The 17,002-nt window shown below is 55.4% G+C and overlaps 1 protein-coding gene across 1 annotated transcript; it reads right to left on the bottom strand.

Annotated features, from left to right (window-relative positions):
• Window positions 1–9,137: 9,137 nt before the first annotated feature.
• ACTA1 (actin alpha 1, skeletal muscle) lies at window positions 9,138–12,049 on the bottom strand. The gene is made up of 7 exons (XM_053912923.1): window positions 11,892–12,049; window positions 10,978–11,118; window positions 10,543–10,867; window positions 10,193–10,354; window positions 9,912–10,103; window positions 9,621–9,802; window positions 9,138–9,541 (listed from the first exon to the last, which is right to left on the bottom strand). Exons 2-7 carry the CDS (start codon window positions 11,104–11,106, stop codon window positions 9,398–9,400), a joined length of 1,134 nt encoding a protein of 377 aa, XP_053768898.1. The 5' UTR covers window positions 11,107–11,118; window positions 11,892–12,049; the 3' UTR covers window positions 9,138–9,397.
• Window positions 12,050–17,002: the final 4,953 nt, after the last annotated feature.

Here is a 17,002-nt window from a genome sequence, read left to right as displayed (position 1 = left end):
CCCTTCCCCTCTGCCCTTTTCTTCCCGTCCACCCTCCTGCCCCCCTCTGCCTTCCCTCCTTGCCTCCTCCTCCTCCCCCTCCCCTTCCCAGCTCCAGAGCCCAGTCCTCAGAGCAGACGAGGATGGAGCAGCCCTGTGAGGCAGCCTTCTCCAAGGCTCATTCACCATTTCTGACTCCCTTGCATCAGCGCCTGAGACAGAACGAAGTGCCAGAACCCACTGACTCCTTCCCTGTGGCGAGGTGCACTTTCTGCAGCCGCCTTCCAGTTCTAATGGATGCCCTGCCAGCCCCAGCGTGGGCATGGACTGAGAGGAATAAAAGGGCCGCAGCCCAGGCCACACTCCCCTCTCAAGGCCCAGCCTGCACCTCCGTCTCAGAGCTCAGGCTGCACCCCCATCTCCGGGCTCAGACCTGCTCTCTCCCCCCACCATGCTCACAGGCCCCCAGGGCCCCACCTTTCAGTGGGCACCTGCAGGGGAGTCAGAGACCTGAGGGCTGCCAGGGAGTTCTCCCTCCCGCTTCCGTGATGCCAGTCTCCCTCTCTCTCTCTCTCTCTCTCTCTCTCTCTCTCTCTCTCTCATTGCTCTTGAAATAAACAAAACATATATACTCACAATGAAGGGTCTGCTAAGGCTGCCCCGCCCTTCACCCTCACTCCCAATCAACCCAGCCCCACTCCCTCCCTGCCACACCACCTCCTTGGGGGGAGGCCCACCTGGACCTGCAGGAGCTGCTCCTTCCTACTCAACCTGCTAACTCCTACTGACCCTTCAGGTACCTCACCCTACACCTGCTTGGGCACCCTCCACCCCCCCCCCGCCCCCGCTCATTCCATGCAGTCTGGAGCCAGGCCTCAGCTTCGCAGCAGGTGCCAAACTCACAGACTCACACTGCCTACGGTGCTACTTAGTGGGGAGCTGCCCGCCCCACGGCGCTGTGAGCCCAAGGGCACAGCCCCTGACTTCTCAGGCTCACCATTTTATCTCCTGGCGCAGGGCATGGCACTGAGCCTGCGCTCCCTCAGTGTTGGCGGAAGCAATCAGCCGATCCGATGAGGGCGGGCAGGTGTGCCAATAAGCAAGGCAGCAGTGGAGTGAAAAGGAGCTAAAGAATAATCAAGACTAGATATTGGGTGTCTGGACTTCCCAGGCTGAGGAGGACAGCTCTCCCAGCTATGTCCTTGGGTAACCAGGGAGATGGGGGAGGGAGGAGGACAAGTCCCTGACTGTGCTCTCCTGGGACTGGAACAAATCTGTTTTTCTGGCAGTGCCTGAGTGCCCTTTGGAAAAAATATCACCACCCAGTGTGGGGCTGGGGCTGGGGTCTGGCCAGTGGGGCTCAGACAAAGCCCCTGCCGAGGGGGCACCCAAGTGCACGATGGGCCTCACCCCCTCTCAGCCCAGACTGGTGTACCCTCCCACGTGACAGGTAGGTGCTTCCTGTAATCTCAGAGGTGTTGATGTCCCCAGCTTTCAAGTTTCCGACCTGGTGATGTGAGAAGAAATAGGAGCTCCTCCCCAGGGAGACAGGCTGGGTCCCGCCCGGTGTCCCTGGCGTTCTGAGCCTGCGCCTGCCTGGGCTCTACCCTGTGGCCCTGCTCTCTGTCTGCCTGCTCTGAGCAACAGGGGCCTGACACAAAATCAGAGGACAGCCCGGATTCCAGAGAACCCTCCAGAGAGAGGTGTGACATATACTAGGTGCTCTTTCAAAGCATTTACTGGAGAAGCTCAAGAACAGTCCAGGTATTCCAGAGTTCCTCTAGGTGCCCGGGTTAGCAGAGATACTCAAGAAATAAGTGTTGGTGATTCGGCAGGATGGAGGGCCGGAAAGACAGACTTCTGTGCGGTCTGGCCTAGGAAGGGCAGAGTGTCACACGGACCCTTTGGGGAGCCTGGCAGAGAATTTGGGTGTGGACTCCTCCACAGACCTTGAGCCCCGCCTTCTCCTAGCTGATCCCATGCCCTGCATCCTGGGCTGCTTCAGCACAGCCTGTCTTCGTCCCCCATGAGCAGGGCAGGGGAACTACAGGCTGTCGTCTGAGGAACAAGGGACGGGCGAGGAACGGGTCTTCCCCTCCGTGCCAGAGACGGACACCCAACAGCATCGCAGAACCAGGACTAGAACACAGTCTCCCTGGGACCCCGGACACTTTCTTCCCCCGCTGTCTGCCAAGTGCACGCAGGCCTCCTCTGGTGCTCCTGGCAGACAGGTGGAAAAAGACAGGTTAGCTTCTTTCAGCCGGTGCCACGTTGCGGTCACGCGTGCTGCGGCCACCCCCGACCCACCTGTCCCAGGAGCCCAGCCTCTGGTCACCAGCGGGCTCACAATTGGAGGATCTGCCTGATCGCGTCCCACCTCTCAAGCACCGCTCATGGCAGCTGGGACAGTGGGGCTTCTTCCTTTCTGTGTATTTTCTCATTGTTCACGTTGACATTTTTAATATTAACATAAAACATATCTCTTGGGAAAAAAGGTTACAAGAAATATTAAAGTATAAAAAAGGCCGAAACAAACCACCTATCATCCCGCCCACAGAGGCTGTCGGGGTGATTTACCACTTCCACCTACTTATTTTGTCCTTTTTGCCCTTCATTTAAAAATTGTTTTCATGGTCCAGCTGATCCCTGGTGACACTTGGCGCATTAGCCTTGGGTTGCAAGGGCTCAAGGCGCCTCTGTCTGCCAGGGTGTCCCTACCGCCCTGGGGGGCTCCGCAGACCCAGTGCAGCCGAAACTCACAGCCCCGGGGGGGACAAGGAGATCTCAGGCTGTGAATGCCCTTCGACACCGTCCCTTGTGGGTAGTGCCCCAGGAGATGCCTGGCAGAAGCAAATACAGAGCCTGCCTGAAGAGAGTCTCCTTCATTCTAAGTGTCCAACAAGTCCTGCTTCGAGGAGAGCCAGCAGGACCCTGTCAGGCGCCTGCGGAAGCCAGGTGGTGCGGGTGACAGCCACAGCGGCAGAGACCGACTCCGGGCCTCCAGCCGCTGGGATTATTGGGTCCATTTTGCTACAAAACTGTGCCTGCTCTTGGAGAGTAAGAGACAGGCTAGCACACACCCACAGAGGCCAGAAACGTGAGAAGGCATGACTGCGTGGATTTCGAAAATGAACGAAATGGAACTTCTAACAATGTATAAAAGGGAAAAATTCAATAACATGCATTTAAAACTGAATGAAAGGGTTTAACAACAGATTAAGGTGGAGGAAGAATTAGTAAATTGGAAGACCAATAGAGGAAATTGCCCACAACGCAATTCAGATAAACCTAAAATGAAGAATACCCCCTAATTTTTAAAAAAGATTGTATGTATTTATTCTTAGAGAGAGGGAAAGGGAGGGAGCAAGAGAGGGAGAGAAACAGTGATGATGTGTGAGAGAAACATCAGTCAGTGCCTCCTGAGGGGGCCCGCAGCCTGGACGCGAGCCCTGCGCGGGCATCGAGCGGGCCTGAGCCACAGCAGTCGGGCCGCACCCCCCAACTTTCTTAATGTAGAAGATATCGGAATCTCCGACATTATAGTTTTTTGCTTGTAACGTTTTCTTTTGATTAAAATGTACACAATTGTGCATTTTACTTAATTGTGCAGTAAATGAGTTTGATCTGTAACAGTCCTTTTTCAAGATATAGAATATTTCCATCACCCCAAAAAGCTCCTTCATGCCACTTCTCAGTCTCCATCCCCGCTTCCCACACCCAGCCATTGTCCTGGTTTTTTATCTCTACAGAGTAGTTTTGCCTTTTCTAGAATATCACATAAGTGGAGTATTATAGGTAGGGCTGACCCCCCTTATCTGTGGGGTGTCTGTTCCAAGATCCCCAGGGCATGCCTGAAAGCTTAAATGCTACAGAACCCTATTATATGTACATTTTTTCCCTACACATATGCGCCTCTGGTAAAGTTCAATCTGTAGGGTAGGCACATAAGAGATTAATAACAACAACTAATAATAAAATAGAACAAGTATAACAATATACTTCAATGAGAGTAAAACTAGTCTCTCTCTTTCTCAAAACATCTTATTGTTTTGTACTTACCCTTCGTCGTGTGGTGATGTGAGGTAAACGGAGGTGTTTCAGTGGAAAAGCAAAATTGTCAAGCTGGAAAAGCTATTCAGTTACATGCTGTTTACAAGAAATACATTTGAAATATGAGGAAATTGTCAGGACTGAAAATAAAGGAATAGACTCAGGAGTTCTGAATTCAAGTCTTTGCTCTACCACTTTTACTCATTTACAAGCGTAGGCAAGTCACTGAGCCTCGGAGCCTCACTTCCGTCCATAGTAAAGTGGAGTGATAACTCATACCCTGGCTGCCTGACAGATGAAAGAGTTAACGGGTGTGAAAGTGCTACCTATAGCATAAGCCTCAATGTCACCACAGGAGGCGAGTTGTTAAGGGCAGCACCTTGGATATTGCAGTGGGTGGAACTGTTGTCCCTGCTTTGGGCTGAATGGTGTCCCACCCCAAATTCGTATGTTGAAGTCTTTAACCCCCAGTACCTTAGCATGTGCCTTTATTTGGAGATAGAGTCTTTTAAAAAGTAATCAAGTCAAAATGAAGCCTTTAGCGTGGGCTCTAATCCAGTAGGAGTGGTGTTCTATAAAAAAGAAATTTGGACTCAGACACGGAGAGAGGGAAGTAGAAGTGAGGACACGGGGAGAAGCTGGCCAAGGAGAGAATCCTCAACAGACAGGGCTCCTTCACCCAGCTTCCTGGGATGGGCCCTCCAACTTCCACCCTTGCTGAGCCTTCCTTCCCCACCCACTCACTCCCCACCAATGCTCTTTGTTCAGCTAACCTCCGGCCACCCCCAATACCCCGATACCACCACCGTTGGAAGCTGCAGCCCATGGCCTGCTGGGGGGAGTGGCTCTGGCCATGGATGAGGAGGACACAGCTGGGCCTGGACACCTGTGTGTCCCACTGTGCTGCCTACTTAACTAGACTGCCGTCAAAGCCAGGTGTTCTCAGCTTCCTGCTGGGAGCCACAGCTGAGGCACAGATCGTCAGCCTGTGGTGACGCCTCAAAAGGACTAGGACAGAGCAACAGAGCTAAAGAGGGTGCCTTCTGAAGGACAGGACAGGGCACAGAGGAAATGAAAGTGACAGAAGTGAGACAAAAAGGAAAGGGAGGGAGGCAGGCAGGTAGGCGTGCCATACAGGTGCCCACATGGGCGATGCCAGCGTGTGGCCTGAGCCCAGGTCCACGTCCAGTCCTCGGGGCTGGGCCCTCGGAGTGAGAGGCGGTGCCACTCTGTATCCCCAAGGCCACGCGCAGGACAGGCCTTCTTGTACACAGTGAGGGATGTGTTTTCCTACGAGAATCAGTATCTGGACCCCAGCCAGCCTTGTCAGGAAACAGTGCCGGCGGGAGGGAAGCCCGCCTCATAGAACAGCCACACCATCCACAGCATCTGATGGTCCAAGGTCCGGGGTGGGTCCCAGGCAGCCCCGCCTGCCTCTCGGTCAGCAGCTCCTACAAGCTTTGTGGCCAGCAGAGGCCTGGCAATGGTGGGGACAGCGACAGCGAACGGCTAAGGAGAGGACCATATCCAGCCTTCTCTGCACAATCAAGTATGTCATTAGTCCCTGTGAGTTCTGCCAGACCCGAGGCATCAGGCTGGGGCCAGCTGCAGCTGAGAGGAGCTCTGATGCTGAGACCGGCAGTTCACAGGAAACGTGTTTAGGTATCAGACCAAAGAGGGTAGAGGCACAGCTGTGGGCTTTCACTAAATGTTTCATCGGCTTTTGTCGTCACGCAGCTTAAGGTCAAAGATTAAGAAATATATTAGTTATGTCCTGAAGTCTACCTGTAATGCAAGTTCCAGGGGAAAAAATGTTGAAAAGTACACTTTGCTTGAGCCCTGGCTGGATGGCTCAGTCGGTTGAAGCATCGTCCCATGCACCAGGAGGCTGCAGGTTCAGGTCTGATCAGGGCGTAGACCTAGGCTGTGGGTTTGAGTCCTGGTTGGGGTTCATACAGGGAGCAACCACTTGCTGTTTCTCTCTCTCCCCCCCCACTTCCTCTCTCTCTAAGACCAATAAAACATATTGTTGGGTGAGGACTTAAAAAAATAATAATAACCCTGGCTGGTATGGCTCAGTGGATTGATTGAGTGCTGGCCCGCAAACCAAAGGATCACCGGTTCAATTCCCAGGCGGGGCACATGCCTGGGTTGCGAGCCAGGTCCCCAGTTGGGAGCGCGCAACAGGCAACTACACACTGATGTTTCTCTCCCTCTCTTTCTCCCTCCCTTCCCTTCTGTTTAAAAATAAATAAATAAAATCTCGAGAATAAATAAAATAAATTAAAAAAAATAATAATAATAAGAGTACACTGCTTGAGATAAGAGAGAAAGGTAGCTATCTGAACACAAAATAATGATAGCTTAAACATAACAGTGGTCGCAAGATGTGTACTTTCTGCCTTTTGCTTTAAATGTAACATCACAGATGCACGATTTTCAGATATTTTGTATAATCTTGGCTCTTCAACCCAGTTTGATCACCCAGCCCTACTGAGAAAGACACCAGACAAGATGACGTCAGAAACAGAATTAATCAGACTAAGGAAAACCTCTGAGGCTTGCCCAAGAACTAACCAATCAACTTCTCCCGTGACCCCTAACCTCTGACCTCTACCCCCAACCTTTGCCTTTAAAAATTCGTGATGAAAACCCATCAGAAGCATTGGATTTTGGGCTCTAATTGTCCCCCATTTTCCTGACTTGATACCCTGCAGACAAGCTGCTCTGATTTCTCCACTGCAAGATCACGTTCCATGTTTCGCTCTGCTGCACGACGAGCAGGGTGGAGTCCCTTGTTCCCTTGGTCCCAAGGCCAAGTTCTAACTTCCAAAGGTTTAAGTGATAGAGCCAAGGGTGCACCTCGCTCCTGGACCCCCTCAGTCTCCACTCGGCTCCAAGTCCTTTTAATCTGGACGCACGAGCTCTCCATTTCCTCCTATCTTTCTACTTTCCTCTAACTGGACACTAGTCACGTTGATTTGGTGGGTAAAAATGGTAGCTGCTGAAGGAGCTTTTGTGAGAAGGACCAGTCAGATCCCCGAGGAACCCCACTGCCAAGTCCAAGGAGGCACGCCACAGCAGCCAGTGGAGGGAACTTCGTGTTGTTTGCCATTCTCTCACAGCTCCAGGTCTGATTCTATGAGGTGGCTTTTCCGTGGGGAATCAGCCGTGACGTTATTCCATACAATGCAAAGCCACGCAGGCACTGGGTGGAATAATGTCATTCCATCTTCACATCCAACCATTATTCTCATAACTGCAGACATGCCGAGTGGCTGGAAATAGTGATTTCTCCCCTCACCCGGCACAAATACATGCGAATGTTCTAGACACGTACTTTTTAAAACACTAATTTTTTAGTGCACCACACCAAGAATCCTCTTTCAGACCTAATATACGCAATACAATTTAATAAATATCTTATTTAATAAATAAGAGAGCGAGAAAGATATCCAACACTAATAAAATGTGGGATGCTTGTTTCTTTTTAGAGAGGTGGCAGCAAAGGGTGTTTTTGTAGCTAGCATGTTTCCAGTGAACCCACACAATTCGTGATGTTCGCACGTTTTCAGGAAAAGTGACGTCCAAGGTGCTCTCAGGGCAGGTGATACTGTAAACTTGTGTCAGGTCTCAAATATCAAGAATCCTTCAAAGGTTATGATCACGGGAGAACTGGCTAATTGCCTCTTGACATACGTTCCTTAGGTCCTAATCCAGTGATGTGGAGTTTGGGTTTAAACATGTTTAACATGTTTAACTCCTGTAATTCTGACATGTTTCCAGGCTGCTGGGTGCGTGAATTATTCAGGCGGCTCAGATAAGCCTATGTGTGTTTATTATCAGCAGTAAAAACCAGATTCCTCTGAAAGACTAGGATTTAGCCCATTTTTAACCATTATCCTCCCTAGACGAAGCAACAACACACAGTTTCAGTGGACGTGGTATCATACACTATTTTGTTAAAATCTTAAACTCTGTCTTGACTGGTGTGGCTCAGTTGGTTGGGCATCCTCCCGCAGAATGAAAGGTCACAGGTTCGATTCCCGGGCCGGGCACATGCCTGGGCTGTGGTTCTGTCCCTGGTCAGGCCACTGATTGGTGTTTCTCTCTCCCATCAATGTTTCTCTCCCTCTCTTTCTCCCTCCCTTCCCCTCTAAAAATAAATAAATAAAACCCTTTTAAAATCCTAAATTCTACTGAGCGACTGGTTCTCTTGATATCTGGCTTTGGCAGAATTCCTACCTTGGCTGCCTCACGGAATTCAGAAGCTTTTCGGTAGGTCATAAAGGGAGGGAATAAATATGCCATGTGACACGTAACACAGCCAATCGTTCATTCCACTTATAAACCCATTTCCGAAGGAGTTTAGTGCCTTCTTTGAGTCACAAAGGACCACTGCTCTTGGGAATCTTGCCTGGGCCACATTAAACTACTTTTAAAAGGGGGCGGGCAGAGGGGTGGTTTGTGCTCTGTTTCCCATAGAAAATCAAACTGTTAATATAGTTTGTGCCTTTAGAACATGGGGGGGAGGTGACTGTCACTTTCCCTTGCTTACTCTTCTTCCAGTCCCTGCCAGGCTGGGCCGCCCCCAGGGTCGCCCCGCCCGGCACCCGCTGTCCTTCCGCGCCACCTCCCACCCCAGGCTCCGCTCTTCTCCAGCCCCGCGCGGGAAAGGCGCCCTTTACGCCGCCGTCACCAGGCACGAAGCCGGAGCTTTCCCATTGGGTAAGGGAAGCGCTTGTCTTCACTCACAAACGAAAACGGGTTTGCTAAACGCAACACGCAACGCTTTCGGTCTCATCTGTCGAGATTCCGCGGACACGGGCTTAGTTGGGAGGCGCCCGCAGCGGGCGCGGCGGAGCGCAGGGCGACGGCGGCTCCGGGCTCAGCACCGCGGTCAGCGCCCCGGGCCGGGCGCAGCCCCCACCCCGGGCCTGTCGGGCCCCACCGCCTGCCAGGGTTGGGGGTGGGTGGAAGCCGTGACCGCTCTAAGGTCTTATAAGGGGCGCCGCTCAGTATTGTGGAAGGGGGCGCAGGAAGAGGGGGATCCCTCCTGGCTCCCAGCCCCCCGCCGCTCCCCAGCCCGGCAAATAAACACAACGAGCGACTTTACGCAGCGCAACAGGATGGCTGAGTTTAATGCTTCAAGTTTTCCTTTTCCTTCCACAGGGCTTGGTTTTAAAAATACGAAAATGAGGTAAATAAGTTAATGTATGTACACGTTAGGAACGCTGTGTCGGGTCGCGGCGGCGGCAGCGCAAGTCGCTGGAGGGACGGTGGCTGCGCGGTGCTCGAGGTCGGCCGCCGGCCACGGGAGCAGATTCGTCGTCCTGAGGGGAACTGGCGCGCGGCGGGGGCGCGGGGCCTAGAAGCATTTGCGGTGCACGATGGACGGACCGGCCTCGTCGTATTCCTGCTTGGTGATCCACATCTGCTGGAAGGTGGACAGCGAGGCCAGGATGGAGCCGCCGATCCACACCGAGTACTTGCGCTCCGGCGGGGCGATGATCTGCAAAGACACGGCGTCAGCCGGGGGCGGCCCGCGGCCCGGGGCCCGCTCGCGGGCAGGGGCGCGCGCGGCCGCCCACCTTGATCTTCATGGTGCTGGGGGCCAGCGCGGTGATCTCCTTCTGCATGCGGTCAGCGATCCCGGGGTACATGGTGGTGCCCCCCGACATGACGTTGTTGGCGTACAGGTCCTTCCTGATGTCGATGTCACACTTCATAATGCTGTTGTAGGTGGTCTCGTGGATGCCCGCCGACTCCATGCCTGGGGGCCGCAGCGGGGGGCGTAAGCCGGCGAGGGGGCGGTGGCGCGCGCGCGGACCCGGGGCACCGGCGGGGACGCGCGGGGACGGGCGGGGACCGGCGGGGCTCACCGATGAAGGAGGGCTGGAAGAGCGTCTCCGGGCAGCGGAAGCGCTCGTTGCCGATGGTGATGACCTGCCCGTCGGGCAGCTCGTAGCTCTTCTCCAGGGAGGAGGAGGAGGCGGCCGTTGCCATCTCGTTCTCGAAGTCCAGGGCCACGTAGCACAGCTTCTCCTTGATGTCGCGCACGATCTCGCGCTCAGCTGCGGTGGACAGGGACCGGGGAGCAGCCTTCAGCGCGGGGCTGCGCGCTGCCCCACCCGCCTGCCTCGGGTGCCCGGTCGCGGCCTACCTGTGGTCACAAAGGAGTAGCCACGCTCGGTGAGGATCTTCATCAGGTAGTCGGTGAGGTCACGGCCCGCCAGGTCCAGGCGCATGATGGCGTGCGGCAGGGCGTAGCCCTCATAGATGGGCACGTTGTGGGTGACGCCGTCGCCGGAGTCCAGCACGATGCCTGCGTGGGACCCGGGGGGAGTGAGCGGCCTCTCTACCCGGCGCGGGCGCAGCCAGACGGCCCTCCAGTAGGAGCGAGGCCGGCCAGAGGGACGGCGGCCCGGGCGCTCGGGCAGCCGGCGCGCGCGCGCTGTGCGGCGGGGAGGGGCTCCGCCGCGGGCGGGGCTGCGCGGCCCCGCGGGCACTCACCCGTGGTACGGCCGGAGGCGTAGAGGGACAGCACGGCCTGGATGGCCACGTACATGGCGGGCACGTTGAAGGTCTCAAACATGATCTGGGTCATCTTCTCACGGTTGGCCTTGGGGTTGAGGGGGGCCTCGGTGAGCAGGGTGGGGTGCTCCTCGGGGGCCACGCGGAGCTCGTTGTAGAAGGTGTGGTGCCAGATCTTCTCCATGTCGTCCCAGTTGGTGATGATGCCGTGCTCAATGGGGTACTTCAGGGTCAGGATGCCTCTCTTGCTCTGAGCCTCGTCGCCCACGTAGGAATCTTTCTGCCCCATACCCACCATGACGCCCTGCGGAGTGGAGACACAGAACACCCCGTCACCTCGGCTCAGGGCAGCGCTCGGCTGGGCCACGGTGGGGACCCCGCCCGGCCCGCCGGTCTGCGGAGGCACAGCCTGACCTGGTGGCGAGGGCGGCCCACGATGGATGGGAACACGGCCCTCGGGGCGTCGTCGCCGGCAAAGCCGGCTTTTACCAGGCCGGAGCCATTGTCGCACACGAGGGCGGTGGTCTCGTCTTCGTCGCACATGGTGTCTGGTTTCTGCAAGGAGACAAAGGCCGTGGAGACGTACGGCCCGTCAGCTCAAGAGCTCCCGCCCGCTGGAGCGAACTCCCTCCCGGGGACCTGTGGACACCCCAGCCCCCGGCCGCACACCTCAGGCAAGGGGCGCGGGGAGGAGACGGTCTCTAGCTTCGCTCCCCGGGCTCAGGGCTGCTCTGTTGTGGAGGGTCGTGGAGACCACACTGAGAATTCTCCACCCTGGGGAACCTTAGGGGCACAGTGTCCCCAGAGAGCACTGGGCCTGCGATGCAGGCTACTGGCAGCAGGAGCAAGGCGCCAGCGCCCACCCTCTCCCGCGGAGGGGTCCTCACCTAGGGAGGAGGATAAAGCCCTGGACGCCCGCTCACTGAGGATCCTGTGGGCAGGGCAGGGCCTGGACTGCGCCATCCAGGGAGGAGTGGCTTTTCCCGGAGACCCAGGACATTCCAGACCCACAACCTAGGCATCCTCTCTCCTGACGGCGAGCCCCGGCAGTAAGGGACTTTACTGTCCCTTGGCTCGGGCACTCGGCTGGGAGTAAACTGCTTTTGGGACCACTAAAGGAAACTGTTTATGTGCCTGGGCACTTAGTAAGTGCCAGGCGGAACAGCCCAAAAGGGGACTGAATTCGGAAGTTCCCAAAGGCCAGTTGTCTGCTGTCTCCGCTCTAAAGAGCTGTGGCTCTGGGGAGCCAGGCGCAGGGTGCAGGCTTGGCGCTGACCACACGGTCGGTTGGGCCCTGTCCCTTTGTCCCCTCCTTACTCCTGTCCTACCTGGGTGGCTGACTACACCTGCTGCTCTCCGGCTTGGGCCCTGGTCGCCACAGGAGGGAAGCGAGACTTCTCTCGGTGCTGTCAGCTGCGGTGACCGATTGTACCCGCGTTCAGGTTTTATATAGCCCGCGGGCGCTCCCCTCGCGCCACCCCGCAGGAATGTCGCTCCCCTTTTCGAGCCATATTTGGGTGTTGGGCACTAGAGACCCCTCCCCCGGCCGCTTCGTGGCCTGGGCCCCCGCCCGGGTCCCCTATACTGACCAAAGAAGGACAGGCCTGGCCCGGGCCCAGGTAACACGGGCCGGGCCGTATATGGAGTGTCTCCCCTGCCTGTCGGCCCCTCCCGACCCGGCCCCTTTGCCCGCCGGAGGGGACGGGGTGGAGCGAGGGTCACCGCTTTCGCCTGACGCTGCGCCTGTGCGCCTGCGCTCGCGGGGCTGCACCTGTCCAAAACGCCTCCCCACCCCCGCCCATTCTGCGCGCACTGGGCGCTCTGGACAGTGGCTCCCACACTTCGCCCCTTCTTCGGGTTCTTTACTCCCCCCAACCCCTCACGTGCGACTACAGGGAGGAGGGAGCCGTGTCCAAGCGGGAGGCCTGAGAGGATGGGAGAAGCAGTCGCGCCCGCCCTCCCAGACCGTGACGGAAGGCGACCCCTTCCCCTAGGGAACTGCATTTCTCCGCCTTCACTCCTGAGCTCCCCGAATCCCCAGGGCTGGTCCAAGTCGCTCCTACCCCCACTGCTGAGCGGGCCGCGCCGGCGGGAGGGCGCGCAGCTGTCCCGGGGCAGACAGCTGGCAGCGGGCATCGAGGGCGAGGGCGGGGAGCGGCGTGGGGCTCCCGCGGACAGGCCCAGGCAGTGGCTCTGTCTGGCAGCCCCGGTCACAAAGCCAGGGCACCCGGAGCCGCCCGCCCGGGTGACGCGCAGCGCGCTCAGCGTGCTCAGGGGTCACAAAGAAAGTGAGTCTTATGGGATGTCCCCTTCCTGGCAGGCTGAGCTTCCCCAGGTTGCGGCGGGCCAGGCTGAGCGCCCTGCCCCAAGGGGAGGCGCACAACCCAGGACCCGGAGGTGAATGCTCTCACTAAGCAGCAATACAGAGGACGAGGACAGGCGGCAGTTTTTCCTTCTGCGAAGGCTGAACGGACTCATCTTTATATTTAGAGGGTGATGCTCTCCAGGGCCTGGCTGTTTCCCGGGCCACGTCGGAGTCACCACCTACCGGAGCCCGCTGAAGCACTTCTATTTTCACCACCGATGTGTGGGAAACGCCTTTCAAATTTTCGAGGATTTGGATCTACTGGTGGGGAGGTGGAGTGTGGGTCACGGGAGGTCAGCCAGTTGGTGCCTGCCTCACATAGTCTCCCCCCCACCCCCCACCCCACCCCAGGACAAGAGGAGTTCCAACCTTGCTTTGGAAGGCGCAAGGAGAAACAATTTTCTGTGATGAACTCACATAGGGATGAGGCACACACCAGAATGGAATCGTTCATTTTTCTGACGTGCCCAAGAGTTCTCAGAACAGCTGCAATTCCCACTTGGTAGTGGAACTCAGCAACGGTACAGGTGTGGACGCCCCCTGGGAACTCTAAAAGCACATGGGACCCTCTGTAGCCCACATCAGGGCACCAATGATGGATCAAAGCCAACGGAAGGAAAAGGGGTTGGGTTAGGACGGGTCCTATGGCGGCGAGTGCATAAAGGACTAGCAGCTACCACGGTTTCATATTTAGCCTCCTCGATTTTGGAGAACAAATGAATTGACAAGACCACACTTCATCTTTAATACCCGTGTCCTGCTGTGTCCGTGGGCAGTGGCAACACTAGGAAAAGAAGGGGGAGGATTAGCTACAATTTTGGCCTTAAAGGTAGGAAGAAACACTTAATCATTTGTTGACATTTTAAAGGGGAATGGAGTTAGTATTTTCCAAAACTCTAGCAGAGGGCGACTGACTCTCTTCCCTCCTATAGCAGCTCTTCTAAGCTCAGAGTCTATGAAATTCAAACACACACTAAAGGCCGTGAGTAAAACACAGCTACGGAGGGGGTTGCGAGTCCAGCAACAGGTCCCGAGAACACAGGACCGAACATCCGCTCTCCACCCCCCCCCCCCCCCCCGCCGGGGTGGCTTCAATCCTCTCTCCCAGTCGCTACGGGGCTGCTCAGCCCATTCTGGTCTTGTTGAACTCTCATCGGCCTCAAGAGCAGGTGGAGAGCCAACCCCACACATGTACGCCTTGGGGGACACACCAGCCCTGTGCTCTTGCCGGGTAAGCGGGTACTGCCTGCAATACCCTTTCGAGAACTCGGACGAAGAAAGGTCAGCCCGGGGGGAAGGTCTGCCTGGCAGCTCCTGCGTCTAACTTTGCAGGCTCCGCTCTTGGGAACTGACAGGGTGCTCACGCCTCGCTCTCTGGCCCGGCACCTCCTCTCATCATGTCTGTACACCCCAGTCTTGCTTAGTCTAAGCCTACCACGTTGCCTGTCAACTTAAACTTGAATTCGTGAAACACTTTGTTTTCATGTTGGGCTCATTAACCTTCTGAACTATCCCAAGGTAAATAGATAGTCCCTGTTCACACCAGTTTTGGAAATAAGTTAGACATGTCCAGGTCCACCACAGCAGCAAGGAAGGCCACTTGGTCACCAGTGGTCAGGGTGGGGTAAGGACTGCTTTCTCCCTCCCTTTGCTCTTCCCCAACACTTGGTGCAGTTCTGGAGACCTGAGCCCGTCCAGGGATCTTTCCCAATGAAGGGCGAAAGGAACCCTGGAATGCAGTCAGGGCTCCTTCTGCGACTCTCATCGACCGTCTCAGACAGAACGGGGAAGGGTGGGCTGGCACCGGAGCAGGCCGATGAACAAATCACCACCCTAATCCTCCTCACCAGCCACACAGCTACAACGTCAGGCCTACCTGACCGTCAGGGACCGTCAGTGGAGAGGACTTCAGTTTCCTGCTGCTGACTTCTCCCTCTGGGCCTTGCTCTGCCAGGGCCATTTCTAAGGGCCCGAAGACTCCAGAGCTGTCCTCTCTCCTCCTCCCCACCCCCACCTTCTTATACCTGGTGTAATAAACTAGCTAAAAGCTTGCACTTAGGAGTAAAGTGTTCCTGGGTGCGCCACTGCTCTGACTGGCTCTGTGACCTTGGACAGGCCACTTCTAGAAAGACTCAGCATTCTCAACTCAGGACACCACCTACTCCCTAAGACTGATCAGAAGATTAAAGCCCGGCCGAGTACCTGAAGCATAAGGAACAATGAATGGTACACCTTTCTCCTGAGTGTTTAGAGGAGCTGAGAGGTCAGCAAAGCACATTAAAAATCATTAGATTTGTTCACTAAACACGCAACATCATCACACAACAGGACGAACGAATGTAATTTTAAACTTACTAGGAGTGCAGAGATTTATTGCAGTTAAAACAGTCAAACAAAACAACACCCAAACCATCAACCCAAGTGTTTTAAGATGGAGAGAGAAACTGTTGAGTACCAGTACAGCCATGCAGTAAGGTGTCACGCGACCATTAAAAATCGTATCTTGGGTACTGAAGACACGCATTCTCAAAGGGGGGTGAGCTGGCTCTTGGCGGGGGGAGTGGAAAAACCTTAGACAGTACAGTGACTTGTGGCCTCGAAGGGCCATGCACATGAAGACCTAGCGTGCCTGTGGCATTAAACATTCGTGGGGGAGGAGGGGCAGAGTTGTGGCTGCCCAGGAGGAACGACAAAAAAAGGTTCAGAAACACAGCAGGTCCTCAAAGGACACTGTTCAGTCCCACATGTCACTGTAAATTGATGAAATGCAGCAGGAACTAACACTGATTTTTATGGTGAAACTGGCTTCAGTATACGTTGTTTCGCTGCTGGTCCAAGCACCTCTCACAGCAGGTGGGGACTCACTGCACTAGACGCAGGACACGCAGAAACGCTTCCGTCTCACATCAAGAGCAGCAGGTCACAGAATGCGACAGCACGTACAGCCCAAAATACACTGATTTCAAAATGGCCCATCATTTTTTGCTGGTGGAATTCCAGGGGTTTATTTTCTTCCATATACTTAAAAAAAATGTTTAACATTTTCTGCTTTTGTTGTTAGAATTACACAAGATTTTCTAAAAATACACTTTGGTACTTAATGAACGAATTTACACCAGAATATGTACAGCTATTTCCCCTTCAGGCATCTCCCCAATAAAATGCCCAGGAATAAGAAAGAAGGTGGGGCCAAACTATGTAAATATGTCTCTATATATTTGTAGCTACCGGCCTCAACATGTACAGGTGTGTCAGAGCGGAGGAAGAAGCAAGTCTACCGTCGCTGTGGTGTGGCTTTCCTTCTGGTGGAGTTACTGGAGAAGATGACCCGCCCCGAAGGAGACAGAGCCTCACACCCGATTCCCATCGGGCCCAGGACACTGGCTGGGTGATGCTTCAGGAAAATAGGACCCAGACCCCAAAGCAGAAAGGAAGGACCCAGTCTTTAAAGCTTTCTCCAGAAGCATCCCTGCCACAGGAGGTGCGGCAGCCTCCCACTGCGCCTCGGACTTCGGCAAGTCTCCCGTGGTGGGGGTACCGCAAGTCCCACCTCCGTCCCCGGCAGTCACCTCTCAGAGCCTGCCCCTTGTCATCAGAAACGCCGTGGCCTCTCCGACTCAGTCACAGCCACAGGTGTGCAGTCAAGACAGGAAGGGACAAAAAGACCTTTCCCACGTCAGTCAAGCTTCCCTTTCCTTGGAAAACATGCTCCCCTTTGTAATTTTCATTGTTACTCACTTCATACAAAAATCAACAATCCTTTGATGCAGGCTACGCTGTCAAAGGAGTTCCACGTTAGAATAGTCATTCAGAACCCCGGGCCCGACTTCCCTGTGGCTGTTCTCTCGCCTGCCTCCTGACTAGTCCCCTTCCCTAACTCCGCTCCACACCCGTCACTTGTCCCTGGCCTGGCCCCACGCACAAACCACAGTGAGGGGGTGGCTGCTTGTCGTCCTTCCCGCGATTAGTACCGTATCGGGCCCCATTCAGTGGTCCCCATGACCGCGCGTGAAGGCGGAGGGCAAGATGGCTGCACGCTGTGGCACCGGGAACTGGACTCTCGTCACCATGTCC

This window comes from Desmodus rotundus, chromosome 10 (genome assembly GCF_022682495.2).
Source record: "Desmodus rotundus isolate HL8 chromosome 10, HLdesRot8A.1, whole genome shotgun sequence".
Classification (NCBI taxonomy): Eukaryota; Metazoa; Chordata; class Mammalia; order Chiroptera; family Phyllostomidae; genus Desmodus; species Desmodus rotundus.
This window is presented reverse-complemented; position numbering and strand designations above follow the sequence as displayed.

Coding starts and splice junctions, on each gene's coding strand:
- ACTA1 (XM_053912923.1), bottom strand. CDS start 11,106: ATGTGCGACGAAGACGAGACCACCGCCCTCGTGTGCGACAATGGCTCC. Junction 10,355..10,542: donor CGCCTCCGGCCGTACCACGG/GTGAGTGCCCGC, acceptor GGTCCCACGCAG/GCATCGTGCTGGACTCCGGC. Junction 9,542..9,620: donor CCAGCACCATGAAGATCAAG/GTGGGCGGCCGC, acceptor GTGTCTTTGCAG/ATCATCGCCCCGCCGGAGCG.